Source organism: Sinocyclocheilus rhinocerous, unplaced genomic scaffold, assembly GCF_001515625.1.
Source record: "Sinocyclocheilus rhinocerous isolate Xijiao unplaced genomic scaffold, SAMN03320098_v1.1 scaffold3145, whole genome shotgun sequence".
NCBI lineage: Eukaryota > Metazoa > Chordata > Actinopteri > Cypriniformes > Cyprinidae > Sinocyclocheilus > Sinocyclocheilus rhinocerous.
The window spans coordinates 41,823-57,599 of NW_015624599.1; the positions used below are offsets into that span (position 1 = coordinate 41,823).

Here is a 15,777-nt window from a genome sequence, read left to right on the forward strand (position 1 = left end):
TTAAATGGGTCTGTTAATATTCCATTTCTAGGGACGCGACTGACTACTGTACTATCTGTGTTAGACATTTATTGGCCTTGGAATAATAATCTGATGCTTATGACAGGACTACCAGGGATACTTTGTTATACAAAATTGCAAATAAATATAAAATTAGTTTTCAATCAATTTTAATAAAAAATTGCAAAGCAGAATTTCCTAGAATTTTCTGTTTTAGAGTTAAAAATATTTACAGAAAATCAGAGTTATTATAGTTTAAATTAATTGAAAATATAATTTTTAATAAATTTGTCAGTTTTAACAAAAATTGCAAAGCAGAATTTCCTAGAATTTTCAGTTTTATAGAGTTAAAAATATTTACAGAAAATCTGAGTTATAGTTAACTAGGACTAAAATTAAATGAAAATATATTTTTTTCAATTTTAATAAAACTTTTCATTTTTAATAAAAATTGCAAAGCAGAATTTCCTAGAATTTTCTGTTTTATAGTTAAAAAACATTTACAGAAAATCAGAGTTATTATAGTTAATTAAAATTGAATGAAAATATAATTTTTCATTTGTAATAAATTTTTCAGTTTTAATAAAAATAGCAAAGCAGAATTTCCTAGAATTTTCTGTTTTAGAGTTAAAAATATTTACAGAAAATCAGTTATTATAGTTTAAATTAATTGAAAATATAATTTTTAATTTGTAATACATTTTTCAGTTTTAATAAAAATTGCAAAGTAGAATTTTCTCAGTTTTATAGAGTTAAAAAACATTTACAGAAAATCAGAGTTATTATAGTTTAAATTAATTGAAAATATCATTTTTAATTTGTAATAAATTTTTCAGTTTTAATAAAAATTGCAAAGTAGAATTTTCTCCGTTTTATAGAGTTAAAAAACATTTACAGAAAATCAGTTATTATAGTTTAAATTAATTGAAAATATAATTTTTTATACATTTGTCCGTTTTAATAAAAATTGCAAAGCAGAATTTCCTAGAACTTTCTCCGTTTTATAGAGTTAAAAAAAGAAGAAACTCCATCTCAAACACGGGGTTATCATGATGACCCACCATAACGAAGTAAAAACTCCCCGACATCGTTAATAACAGTATGTAGAGCTGTAAACACGAAACCAGCAGTCGGTTATTGAATATTAATGCACATGAACATGTAAACACATCTCACCACCGCAATAATGAAGTCAGTTCGGCGTTTTTGTTTCAGAAATTATACATTCTAAAAAAACACCTCCTTGAAATAAACACTAATTATGTAAGTCACAAAGCGAATATTGTGAAAATGAACTCAATCTAAACTGAATTATGAGGATCAGACGCGATCATCACAACAGTTCCGGTTTCCGGTGGGTTGACCCAGCTGACACCAAACAGCCAATGAGAGCGCTGAGCGAGTGTTACGTCATTAGGACGAATCCGGAAACACAACAGTTTGTTGTTGTCTTTTGATCAGCGGTTTAATAACTGTTTACTTTTAGTACTTCAGCTATTTAATAACAACAAAGGATTATTAATGACGTACACCGAATTTCACCTAAGTTACACCTAAAGAATTTGCGATAGTTATAGGAGCGATACCAACAGGAATCTGTATGCTTAAAAAAAAATTGCATTTATTATTTTCCTACAATTACTTCTTTGCCCGAGCCGATTGAAACCCCAATAGGTCAAATATGTTTTTCAAAAAAAAAAAAAAAAAGATAGAAATAATAAAGCTAGATCTCTTTCTAGGAGATATTATTTCTGCATCTCCTGCAATCTATTATTGGAACAATAAAAAAAAAAAAAAAAACCTAAACTGGAAAAAGATTTGGTCCTTACAACAAAAATATGTTCTTACTAATAAAATAAAAGAAGTATCTTTTAAAATAATGAATAAATTTGACCCTGCTAAATATTTTATGACTAAATATAAAGCTAATATTGATACAAGATGCTATTTTTGCCAAGTTTTTATACTGAACAACTTTAATATTTGCTGCTCGAGAAACATTTCTGATTATTATCAACAGTTGAGCTGCCGAATATTTTTGTGGAAACTCTGACATTCAAAAGTAAGATTATTAATACACTTTTATTAATCAAGGAAGCATTAAAGTGATCAAAATAAACAGTAAAGACATTTATAATGTTCCAAAAAAATTCTATTTCAAATAAACGCTGTTCTTTTGAGCTTTCTATTCATCTGTGAATCCTGAAAAATCACGGTTTCCACAGAAATATTGTGCAGCACGACTGTTTTCAACATTGATAATAATCAGAAATGTTTCTTAAATCAGCATATTATACTGATTTCTGAAGATCATGTGACACTGAAGACTGGAGTAATGATGCTGAAAATACAGCTTTGATCGCAGAAATAAATTACAGTTTAACAGATATTCACATAGAAAACAGCTGTTTTAAACAATAATAATATTTCACAATTTTTACTGTATTTTTGATTAAATAAATGCAACCCTGCTGAGCAGAAGAGACTTGTTTCAAAAACATTAAAGACCGGTATTGTGTGCTTGTGTTATATATGCACCACTGTGGAAAAGAAGGAATCTCCTCACTGAGGACACATACATTTTCTATCTAAATTTTTAGCATATTTAACACAGATGTTTTCTGCTAAAATCCACCCCAAAATGCAAAAAAGTCTGGATTCCTTTCAGTCATATTAAACGTCATGAAAAAGTCTACCAAAATTTCCGCTGAGAGAAAAACGCCATCGAGAGGTTACAGAAACATCAGGAGGTACAGAGTCTCACTGCTGTCAGTGCAAAATACTAAACAGCTGTTGAACCTTTAATGTTCTGCGATTGATCCAGATCGAGGAAAAGGAGATTTATGCTGAAAGACCTGGAGTCTGTGCAGAGCCGAGAGGCGGAGCTTAAACAGTGAGTACAGCTACTTGTGTTCAAACATACAAAAAACTATTTTCAATGTGGAGCAGTTTAAGTTAAAGTACTAATATTACTAAACTGAAATAAAAACAAATATATGACAAAAACACATAAACATTAGTTAACACGAACTAAGCATGAACAGTACTTCTACAGCATTTATTAATCTTAATGTTAATTTCAACATTTACTGATGCATTATTAAAATCAAAAGTTGTGCTTGTTAACATTAGTTAATGCACTGTGAGTTATCATGAACTAACAGTGAACCACTGTATTTTCATTAACTAACATTAACAAAGATTAATAAACACTGTAATAAATGTATTGTTCATTGCTTGCTCATGTTAGTTAATGCATTAACTAATGGAACCTTATTGTAAAGTGTTATAATATCTTGAATTTTGCCGTAATGATGCAGAAGCTGTAAGCTGCATGAAGAGAGGAGAAGGGGAAGACCGTGGATGATCTTCTGAGGAGGAGAGAGCTGTCAGTGAAGACCATGGAGGACACGTTTGACCAGAAACTGAAGAGCGTGAAGAGTTAGTGAAGAAAGTCTTCCTCTTCATGTTTAATGACTGTTATTCACCAGTCCTGCAGGTGGCGCTCTTCTGACTCACGTTACAATCCTTGATGAAAGACCAACTTTCGTTTTCTAGTTAAAATACACTACTCTTCAAAAGTTTGGAGTCAGATCTGATTATTTTTAAGGAATTAATGCTGTTTTTTTTAAGTAAGGATGCATTAAACTGGCAGTAAAGACATTTATAATGACACAAAAGATTTCTATTTCAAATAAATGCTGTTCTTAACTTTCTATTCATTAAAGAATCCTGAAAAATAAAACGTATCACAGTTTCAACAAAAATAACTGTTTTCAACATTGATAATAATCAGAAATGCTTCTTAAATCAGCATATTATACTGATTTCTGAAGATCATGTGACACTGAAGACTGGAGTAATGATGCTGAAAATACAACAAAGATTAATAAACACTGTAATAAATGTATTGTTCATTGCTTGCTCATGTTAGTTAATGCATTAACTAATGGAACCTTATTGTAAAGTGTAACGACTAAAATTAAAACAAAAACTGAAAAAATCAAAAACATTCTTATATTATATAAATAATACTAAAATAGCACTGCTATCAACAGATTTGGTATTGTAAACTAACACTATTAAAAATGGTTTTGGGTTATTGAAATAAAGCTGATGTAAAGTAAAATACAAATATTAGATGAAAAACGTAATGAAAATTTGAAATTTGAAATGTTGCCTTGGCAGCTAACTTAAATAAGTTTAAGATGAAGTGCTAATATTATTAAACTAAAACTGAAATAAAAATAAATAAACACTAATAAAAACAAACATATGACAAAATCACATATCAAATTCAAATGAAAACTGAAAAAGAAAGATTCAAAATATTGATAAAAATAAAAGCAAGAATGACAAAAACAAAATTATGAACACTTTAAAATCAAAATAAAAACTGAAAATATCAAATTCTAAATATTTCTAAATATTGTAATAATATATAAATACTAAATAACACTGCTATCAACTGTTTTTCATTCAAACTAAAATGAAAATGAAAATTGAAAGTATAAAAATAAAAAGCTTAAAATAAAAAAAACTAATAAATAAAAATAAAAACAAACATGACAAAATTACATAACAAATTTACTAAAAATGTAACTAAAATTAAAATAAATTTAAAAAAATATATATATAAAAATAACCGATCAAGGGAAATGTAATTCCTCGTGACATGAGCCCTTTCACTGTTGATTGTAATATCATGAATATTATGGAACATCTTATATAATATCTTGAATTTTGCCGTAATGATGCAGAAGCTGTAAGCTGCATGAAGAGAGGAGAAGGGGAAGACCGTGGATGATCTTCTGAGGAGGAGAGAGCTGTCAGTGAAGACCATGGAGGACACGTTTGACCAGAAACTGAAGAGCGTGAAGAGTTAGTGAAGTAAGTCTTCCTCTTCATGTTTAATGACTGTTATTCACCAGTCCTGCAGGTGGCGCTCTTCTGACTCACGTTACAATCCTTGATGAAAGACCAACTTTCGTTTTCTAGTTAAAATACACTACTCTTCAAAAGTTTGGAGTCAGATCTGATTATTTTTAAGGAATTAATGCTGTTTTTTTTAAGTAAGGATGCATTAAACTGGCAGTAAAGACATTTATAATGACACAAAAGATTTCTATTTCAAATAAATGCTGTTCTTAACTTTCTATTCATTAAAGAATCCTGAAAAATAAAACGTATCACAGTTTCAACAAAAATAACTGTTTTCAACATTGATAATAATCAGAAATGCTTCTTAAATCAGCATATTATACTGATTTCTGAAGATCATGTGACGCTGAAGACTGGAGGAATGATGCTGAAAATACAGCTGCGCATCACAGAAATAATTTACAGTTTAACACATATTCACATAGAAAACAGCTGTTTAAATTATAATAATATTTCTGATCAAATAAAAACATTAAAACGTCTCACCGACCCTAAACTGTGGAGTGGAACTGTGTGTTTTAGTAAAGTGAAACCGTAAATGAATGTATGTTTGAATCATATTTATAGAAATATTGTAAACTGTTTTAGATATCAGCTGGAGCTGAAGGAGGATTACACGAAGAGAGCCGAGAAACTGAGCCAAGATGAGAAAAGAATTAAAGGCATGTTTAGAAAAGTCGAATATAACCGCTGCAGTATATAGTCTATCTGGACTGTAGAGTTATTGTTGAGGTTTTGTTTTCCCATTAATAATAATAATAATTACTCAAAAGTGAAACAGATGCTTTACAATAATGCACATTTTTGGGGAAATGTTGGAAAAATTATATTCGATTTTTAATAATAATAATCAGAAGAAGAATTTGGGGGAAATGTTCTTAACTGTGCAAAAAACAAAGAATATTATGTTATATTATATTGTATATTTTATTGTATTGTATTATATCTTTAATACATTTTATAGTAATAATAATGATGATAATAGTAATAATATTTACCTGGAAGTGAAAGATTTAGATACTTTATGATAATGAAAATTTTTGGAGAAATGTTGGATTTTTTTTTTTACATTTTTAATAATAATAATAAGAAGAAGAATTTGCGGGAAATGTGCTTAATCGTGCAAAAAAACCATCAAGAATATTATATTGTATCGTATCGTAACGTATTAATTATATTATATCTTTAATACATTTTATAGTAATAATAATGATGATAATAATAATATTTACCTGGAAGTGAAAACATTCAGATACTTTATGATAATGAAAATTTTGGGAGAAATGTTTGGAAATTATATTACATAAAAAAAAAAAAAAAATAATATGGTATTAATAACAACAACAACTATTATAATTATTGTTATTACTCAAACAAAATGATTTTCTTGTTTGCAGAAGAAACGGTTCGTCTGCCGAAGGAATCTGCGGTTATTGATGCAAAAGCAGAAGAGCATGAGAGAAGTTTATCAGAAGTCAGACGTCTGCTGGTTAAACAGACACACTGTTCCATCTCTGCTCCCATAATCCATCTGTGCTAAAATGATGCATGGATCTTTCTAAGCTTGACAGTAATGTGTTGTTGTTCGCTTTCAGGTTTTATGCCCCGCTCAGTTCAGCTCGGGGATATGTGGTTCATTTTATTTTCAATATTTTGAATGTGTCTTGGATATGCCCAAACGCTTTTCCCGGTCCGTTTGCTGTCTCAGCTGGATGACTTCTTTGGTTCTTTGGTTGGTGCGTCTGCAGGTGCAGCAGTGTGTGCTGCTGAAGGCTCAGCTGATGGTGTGTGAGGAGAGGGTTCAGTGGACGAGCGCTCACGCTGAAGAGCTCCAGCTCCAGCTCCAGCAGACACAGCAAGGTGACTGCAGAGTCCGTTCACTTCCAGTAGCTCTGATTCTCTGAAACGCTTGCACTGAACCCGTGAGCTCGTGCTGCGCTCATCCACATCTCTGCTAAACTGGATTTTAGGTTTCAAGTGATTGACTTCAATTCTAGTGCGCTTTTCCAAGTTAGATGTTGGAAATTCCTCATGCTTAGTAGAACGCAGCATCAGCCATCAGTCACGTTAGATCATGTTTGTACATTCGATGGTGGTTTCAGTGCATCTTTTCATGATCTGTGAATGCCTTTCAGACAAATCTGCAAGCTGAAAACTTGCAAACGTGTGTATTTCTTTCATTCAGGGTTCCCACAGCCGTCAAACACCTGGAAATGTGAGGGAATTTTAATATTGCAATATTAATATTATATAATAACAAAATATTAATAAAATAAATATATTATATTTAAAAAAAAATAATAACAGAATTATTAAAATAGAATAGAATTCATATAAATTAATAAAATCATAGTCATAGACATTTCTTCAGTGAATATATATTTCTCTAGTTATGCTTATAACTTTTTTTTTATAGCTTTTTTTCAATGAATCATTTAAACCACTTCACAAATCATTCTAAATTATTCATTTGTAAAAATTTTTTTTTTTGTGAGTTAATTTCAATAAATCATTCGAATGAATTCATAAATCATTTTAAATGATTCATTTGTAAATCATTATTTGTTGTCACTTCATTTCAATGAATCTTTCAAACCACTTCACAAATCATTCTGAAGGATTCATTTGTGAATCGTTCTTTTTAGTAAGTTATGTCAGTGAATCATTTAAACCTTTTTACAAATCATTCTAAATGATTCATTAGGTGAATCATTGTTAGTAAGTTAATTTCAATTAATCATTCAATTGAATTCATAAGTCAAATTTGGTTACACTTTATTTTAAGGTGTCCTTGTTATAGTCTAATTATACATTTAAGTACTGAGTAATATTAAATTAACTACATGTACTTACTATATGGTTAGGGTTAGGATTTGGGTTTGGCTTAAGGTTACTTGCATGCAATTATGCATAATTCATTGTTATTATAATAGTAAATGTAACGTGTAACAAGGACGCCTTAAAATAAAGTGTTACCTCAAATTTTCTATAAACTGAAAATTTAACTTTTTAAACTTTTTAATATTAAAAATGTGACTTTTCATTTAGCCGGAAACGGAAACGATTAAGTTTATCGTTCTGAATGGTTCATTTGTGAATCGTTCTTTTTAGTCGGTTTGTATTAATGAATTGTTCAAATGACTTCACAAATCATTCCGAATGATTCATTTGTAAATCTTTCTTTTTTTGTAGTCCTTGATTTCAGTTTCCAATAATCACAGACAGGCAGGAAGGTCATGATTGCGCGAAGCCTGATCTCTCTTTAGTGGTGTTTGGTGGTTCTCTCTAAACTCTGTCTCTCTCTCCTCTTCTGTTTGCCGTGTTCTTCCGTGATCGGTGCAGCTCTGGAGAACGAGATCCTCCGCAATCCCAAGCCTTCCCTGGTCGAGCGTTCAGTTCTCAGTTTGATTCCTGAGCCCAGAGCCGCTTCTGACGCTGATTTATGTGAAGCAGGGCCGGCCCTCAGGGGCCCGTGGCCTGCGGAGCGCGACTCCGAGCTGGTGAGCGGCGCTCTGGCCCGGATACAAGAGCTGGAGCTGGAAGCTGAGCTTCTAGAGGAACCACCAGCACAGAGCCGTGTCTGCGCCTCCCAGAACGAGCTCCGGCTATAGAGCGCAGCCCAGGGTGAGTTTGGCTTCAGAAGGACGTCCTGTCGAGAAGGAGCGAGAGCAGGAATTCACCAGAACCCCGCTGAGACTCGTCTCTCCTCCTGCCAGACGTCTGTCCTCCACACCGCTGAGCAAACATCACCACGCTCACGCTTTCACTCAAGGTACCACTCCAGACGCTCAAACCAGCGTTTCTGCTCGCAGTGCACTGAAAGTTCAGCAAACGAAAATATTCGGCTGAAAATGCATGTTTTGGTTTGGGCTGAAATGGGTTTTGAGGGTTGAAATCATTGAGCGAAACGGTGATGTTTCATTAGCACTTCTCAGATGGAGCTTTTTGACGGTGTCACATTTGTTGCATTTCCACCTACTTCAAATAAGCTGTACAAGTCATTTCAACTTAAATTATATTAAACTGACGTATATGAATTAATTTAAAAGGTTAGTTCACCCAAAAATGAAAATTAGCCCATAAATTACTCACTCTCAAGTCATCCTAGGTGTATATGACTTTCTTCTTTCAGACGAATCCAGTCGGAGTTATATTAAAAATTGTCTTTGATCTTTCAAGCTGTTTAAAGGCACTCAGCGGGTGTTGCATGAATCAGTCCAAAAGAAGTGAAATAAAAAGCGCCCATCCATAATAAAAAGTGTCTCACACGGCTCCCGGGGGTGAACAAAGGCCTTCTGTAGCGAACCGATGCGTTTTTGTAAGAAAAATATCCATATTCAAAACGTAATAATCACTTTAATGTAGCTTGCGCTCACTGTTGTACACAGAAGCAGCTCCGGGCGGATGACGTATGAGGTCGGCTTTGCGTAATTTATGGGCTAATTTACATTTTTGGGTGAACTAACCCTTTAAGTTAAGTGAGAATCATCTCAATGTTCTGAGTAATTTAATGAATCATTGAATTCACAAATGAATCATTCTTTTCAGTCAGTTAACTTCAAGGAATCATTTAAGCAACTGACTGATTCATGAATCGTTCTTTGCCACTTCACTTCAATGAATTGTTCAGATAAATTCACAAATGATTCTTTTGAGTCAGTTTGTATAATGAATCATTCATGCACTCTCACAAATCATTCTGAATGTTTCTTTTGTGAAGTCAGGTTATACTAATGGCTAATAAGGACTATAGTGATTAATAAAAAAGTTCTAAGAGTAAATAAAGTTAATGGACTGATTCACGAATGAATCATTCCGAATGATTTGTAAAGTGGTTTGAACGATTCATTAATACAAACTGACTAAAAAGAACCATTCACAAATGATTCATTCAGTATGATTTGTGAAGTGGTTAGTATAGCATACATTAAACTGAATAGCATATCCTGCCATTATTTTGAAAATAATATTTTCTAAATAAATGTAATCCGTGACAAAATTAGGCAGAAAATTAAAATAAATTTTACTATGAATTTAAAATATTTAAAATGCATGCAGTCAGTGAAAGCGTGTCAAACGTAATGCAGTTTTAATAAACTCTCTGGATTTGGTGTTTATTGATCCGTATGAGCTACTGTACCTGCATTTAATAATCCACCAATTATTTGGCAACACGACCTAATTGGCACACAAAGTCAAAATGTAGCATGTTCATTTTAAAACGGTTTAATTATGTATGGAGTTTTGACATGGCAAATGTGTAGGACCTCTGTAAAATCAGTGTTTCTGTTCGTAATGACGGAGTGTAATCTGTGTGTTTAGTCGCAGACGGGCTGAGGACTGATGGAGCGGCGCTGGGGTTTCCTGAGAGGCAGATCTCTCCAATCCCTTCTGCAGAAACCATCTCATCCATCAGTCCTCCCAGCAGCCCCAGGATGAAGAGCACCACTCGCCACAGCCGCAGGTCACACGCATTACACCGCAGCAGCAGAAATCATTGACATTTACCCCGGGACTGATTTCAGGGCCATTTTTTAATGGATCTGTGTTGTCTTTTATGACAAATTCTAGTACTTGTTCAGTTACTTCATTCAGTCAGAATACTATAGACCAATAAAATTGGTTCAGCTTCAACAAAAGCCATTTTCACACTGCAAAGGTGGAACAGAAGCTTGTATTGATGAACCAATAGAAACGTGATAAATCATAAAAAATGTAAAAAAAAAAAAAAAGGAAATCGTTGATGCAACATGAGCAGATGTAAATATAATGCTGCAAATTTTCACATTTCACTTTAATCACTACAGCCATAATAGATTTAGTTTATTTTCCCCCCTTATTTTAAATTTGAGGGCATTATTGTTCATTTTGGTAAAGAAATGCAAGTTGAAGAAATCATAGCTATGATTCAGAGATTTAAATTGATTCATATAAGTGACCCTGGAGCACAAAAGCAGTCATAAGGGTCAATTTCTCAAAATTGAGATTTATGCATCATCTGAAACCTGATAAATAAGCTTTCATTGATGTATGGTTTGTTAGGATCGGACAATATTTGCTCGAGATAAAACTATTTGAAAATCTGGAATCTGAGGGTGCAAAAAAATCTAAATATTGAGAAAATCATCTTTAAAGTTGTCCAAATGAAGTTCTTAGCAATGCATATTACTAATCAAAAATTAAGTTTGGATATGCAAGTAACCCTAATCCTAACCCTAACCATATAGTAAGTACATGTAGTTGATAAATATTACTCAGTACTTATATGTATAATTACACTGTAACAAGGACACCTTAAAATAACGTGTAACCACTTAAAAAAAAAAAAAAAAAGTTTACTTTATTTCATCTAAAGATTATTTTATGTCAAGAAACAAAAGATTTTATGGATTTAGTTTTAGTTAACTATAACAACTATTATATATAATAATACATAACAGTTTAACTTAATGTACTAAAATAGCTAAAACAAAAACTAAAAGTAATTAAAATAAAATAATAATTAAAACTAGAAATAAGAAATAAAAGAATTAGGAAATACAATTAAATAAAAACAAAAACTATTAAAAATGTTTTTTATTTTTCACTTTTATTTTTTTTAGTTAAAATATAGTTAAATAGAGTTTTTAACAATATTTATTTATTTTTTTATTTTTTATTATAATTTAATTTTCTTTAATTTTTGTTTTAATTTGAGTTATTTTAGTACATCAAGTTAAACTAAATGAAAATGAGCAATGTTGCCTTGACAACTAGCTAAATAAAATATATATTTTTTAATATTTCATTTCAGTTCAGCTAAAGTTTATTTTTTACGTTTTTTTATGCTTTTAGTTTAACCATAACAACCCTGGTTCATACTTATCCAACTTTACAATAAAGAGCTGTGCAATCATATAGTTTGTGATGAAAAAAACAAAAATAGTTTTGTAATAACATGAGACTTTTGCTACTTATACACAGTCGTCATAATTTAATAATCACAGGGTTTTTGGAGTGAATTTAAGAATGTGAATGGCCTTGCTACAAATAAAGTAATAAATCTCTTGAATTTGAAAATTTCTCAAAAAAGTAAAAAGTATCTTAAAAGTTGCACATATGACTTGTGCAAAGTCTTCTGAAGTCATGATGTTTTGAGCGATTAAAAGGCTGACACTGAATTCGTTATGCACTAAATGTGCTCGCGCTTTTGTGTTGCAGCACAGTAAATAATAACAACACATGAATCAACATGAGAGTCAGCACATGTTCATTCCTAGCCGGACTATTCCTTTAGCACACAAACGAATGAACATCATTACACACTGAATACACACTGATACGCACAGGACTCTGGGGTGTGAGGTAACGGGAGCGAAGCAAAGCTTGAAACGAGGGTTAGTATGAAAACACGCAGCATGAGACAAACTGAAACCCCTCCATCCGCTCAATAAAGACCACTGAGGATATTTTGCACACGATGTAGGTTTATTTTTATAAAGGAAAAACTACAGGCACCAGAATCTTAGAGGAATGCTAAATAAAACACGTAAAATGAAGCATGCAATCTGATTAAGTCAATAATGCTGGATCTTGGTGTGAAATAAGCTAGAGTCACATCATGACCTTCACCCAAAAATTAAACTTTCCTCTGCAGTGAATGGGTGCCGTCAGAATGAGAGTTACAAAATTATTGATTACGGACTGTTTTGAAGTTTAAAACCTTTAATTATTTTTAAACCTTTTATTGTGATGTTTTTATCAGCTGTTTGGACTCTCATTCTGACGGCACCCATTCACTGCAGAGCATCCATTGCTGAGACAAAAAATATTTACAATATATATATATATATATATTTATATATATATTCAAATATAATTAATATTATATATAAGCATTAATATTTTATATATAAACAAAACATATTTTTCTTAAATATATACATGCATGTGTATTTATATATACATAATAAAAACACAGTACATACACATATAGTATGTAAACAAAAACTTTTATTTTGGATGCGATTAATCGCGATTAACCGTTTGACAGCACTAATATATAAGAACTGCATATATAATAATAGTTAGAATTGTTTATAATACATACAAATTTGAACTGAAGCTCAGATGCAAGTTTTCCTGTTATTTAAGTCTTCAATCTTAGTGCTTTGAATGGTATTTCGTGAATCACCTGGTTGGTTTTTGGTTCATGGATCAGGGTTTTCTAGAATCTCTATTGAGAAAATGAATGGGAAACATACTTTCCTCTGCTGCGCCGTGCGTCTGTCCTTTAGCCGTAATACTTCAGAGGAATTTAAAGAGACTTCAAATCAGGCTTTTCTGGCTAACAACACGTGCATGTTTGCAGACTCGGGCTGCACCTGCGTCCAAATGCTACATCCGTATACAGGCCTATATTTACACATTACAAGTCAAAGCAAAGAAATGTTTCTCCCGTTTGTCTTCGCTTCTATAATTTTAGTCCATATTGTCAGTGGCTGCTCATTCTAGGCACTTTCACGCAACTGCGTTAAAATTTAGTGCAGCAGTCCTCTCGACTCTTCAACTTCAAAACAGCAAAGTTATACGTGGTAGCCATCATGTAGATGAGCTGGTGGAAGAGAAAGCACAGAAATCAATGACGGAATAAAGAAACTGCAAGTCCTGAAATACACTGGAAGCATCTGATCACAAAACACTTAAGAGTTACATTAATAAATACACACAAATGTATGAATATATATTATATTTGTAAAAAAAAAAAGTTAAATTATAAATTATTAAATAATTTAAACAAAAAATTATTTACTAAAATTAAATAATATTAAATAAAGAGATAATAAAATTAAAATAAACATTACATTACAAATGTATACTAAAAAGCTAGACAAATTAAAGATAAATTACGAAATATTTATTTAATAAATTAAACTAAAAAGAATGAACTAAAATAAATATTAAATAAAGAAATAATAAAAATTTTAATAAACACTACATTACAAATAAAATTTAGAGTGAAAGACATTTATAAAAAATAAAATAATACATTATTAAATAATTATTTAATAAATTACATTAAAAATAATATAATTAGAATTAAAAGAATAAAAATATAACTCATTATGCTGTACGACAAAGTAAATAAACTAGAGTGTGACAGATGTGTTTTCATACTTCGCTGGTGTTGCAGATATCAGCTAGCGTTGAGCCGCAAGCTTTGCCCGGTGTTGCGTTCCATGGAATAATGCCTGCATGGAGATACAAACCAAGCTAACAATCACACAACTCAACATGCTTATCAAGACTGCGTTTGCAGGGAATGCATGAATAGATCAAACGTAAACCTTATATGTGACCCTGGAGCACAAAAGCAGTCATAAGGGTCAATTTCTCGAAATTGAGATTTATACATCATCTGAAAGCTGAATAAATAAGCTTTCCATTGATGTTTAGTTTGTTGTGATCGGACAATATTTGGCCGAGATACAACTATTTGAAAATCTGGAATCTGAGGGTGCAAAAAAATCAAAATATTGAGAAAATCATCTTTAAAGTTGTCCAAATGAAGTTCTTAGCAATGCATATCACTAATCAAAAATTAAGTTTTGATATATTTACGGTAGGAAATTTACAAAATATCTTCATGGAACATGATCTTTACTTAATATCCTGATGATTTTTGGCATAAAAGAAAAATGTATAATTTTGACCCATACAATGTATTGTTGGCTATTGCTACAAATATCCCCCAGCGACTTAACACTGCTTTTGTGCTGCAGGGTCACATATGCATTGGATAAAAGCATGAACGCATGAAGACAGATATTAGGCTCAGAGACTCGTACCGTACTGCCGCACATCCACGCAGATGCTGTCGACGGAGGTCAGGTTGGCCATCGGTGAGCGCATGGCAGCGCAGGTCGACCTCACGTTGTAGAAAAGGAACACAGGAACCGCCGAGAAGCCGAAAACCCCGAGCCAGGCGATTCCCAGGATGTAGGTCAGGAGCACGAACTGAGAGAGAGAGACGATTGAACGGTTTTAGCAAACGCAGCTCCAGACCTCAAACACTCGAGCTGGTGCTTAGTGCTGGATTAATAATCCTGTTTTATCTTCAACTGAACCTTTGGCTTCCAAAGATTACGAAAACAATATAAAACAATCATTGTGCTGCGATCCCTTCAACACATATTTGATCTAATTTATTTTTATTCAACTTATTATTATTACATTTATTTATTTTAATTGTATATATATATATATGTGTGTGTGTGTGTGTGTTTATTTTGTCATTTATTGTACTATTAACTGAAAATAATTTTTTCACTTATTTTGATTATTTAATTTTTACATTAAAATATTAGAAATATTACTCACATTTTTGCTTTTTAAATTTTTCTTAAACATTTGCTTTATATTTTTTTTTTTTTAAATATTTTTATTTTGTACTTTGTTTTACTATTTTATCATTCATTTAATTATTTAATTTAATTATATTTATTTTTTATTACTTTCATATTTTTTATTTAAATTGTGTATTTTATATCTATATATGTATATATATTTTATATATTCAGTTGAATGATATTTCCATATTTCCAAAGTCAATAATTAATCATGTTCAATGTTAATCATTAATCAATAATCACGATGTCAATACACACCAACATAATCATGATTTTTGTCATAATCTGCTGAGCAGGTTGGTAGGTAAGAAATTCAATATTTCTAATTCCGATTCTAGTTTACGATCCCTTAATGACTTAATTGCATTGATTAAAGATTAAAGTTCAAGATATCAAGACAGGTCAATATATATATATACACACACACACACACACACACACACACACA

The 15,777-nt window shown here is 31.5% G+C and overlaps 2 protein-coding genes across 2 annotated transcripts in view; both read right to left on the bottom strand.

Moving 5' to 3' along the window:
• Positions 1–1,364, bottom strand: part of LOC107745254 (trafficking protein particle complex subunit 2-like) — a 5,188-nt gene extending 3,824 nt beyond the window's left edge. Inside the window, exon 1 of the mRNA XM_016559104.1 lies at positions 1,023–1,364. Coding sequence (XP_016414590.1) covers positions 1,023–1,088 — 66 coding nt within the window. The 5' untranslated portion in view covers positions 1,089–1,364. The remainder of the gene's footprint in view (positions 1–1,022) is intronic.
• Positions 1,365–14,068: 12,704 nt separating this feature from the next.
• Positions 14,069–15,777, bottom strand: part of LOC107745304 (neuronal membrane glycoprotein M6-b-like) — a 1,935-nt gene continuing 226 nt past the window's right edge. Inside the window, exons 2-3 of the mRNA XM_016559167.1 lie at positions 14,769–14,937; positions 14,069–14,171 (exon numbers count right to left, since the gene is read on the bottom strand). Coding sequence (XP_016414653.1) covers positions 14,092–14,171; positions 14,769–14,937 — 249 coding nt within the window. The 3' untranslated portion in view covers positions 14,069–14,091. The remainder of the gene's footprint in view (positions 14,172–14,768; positions 14,938–15,777) is intronic.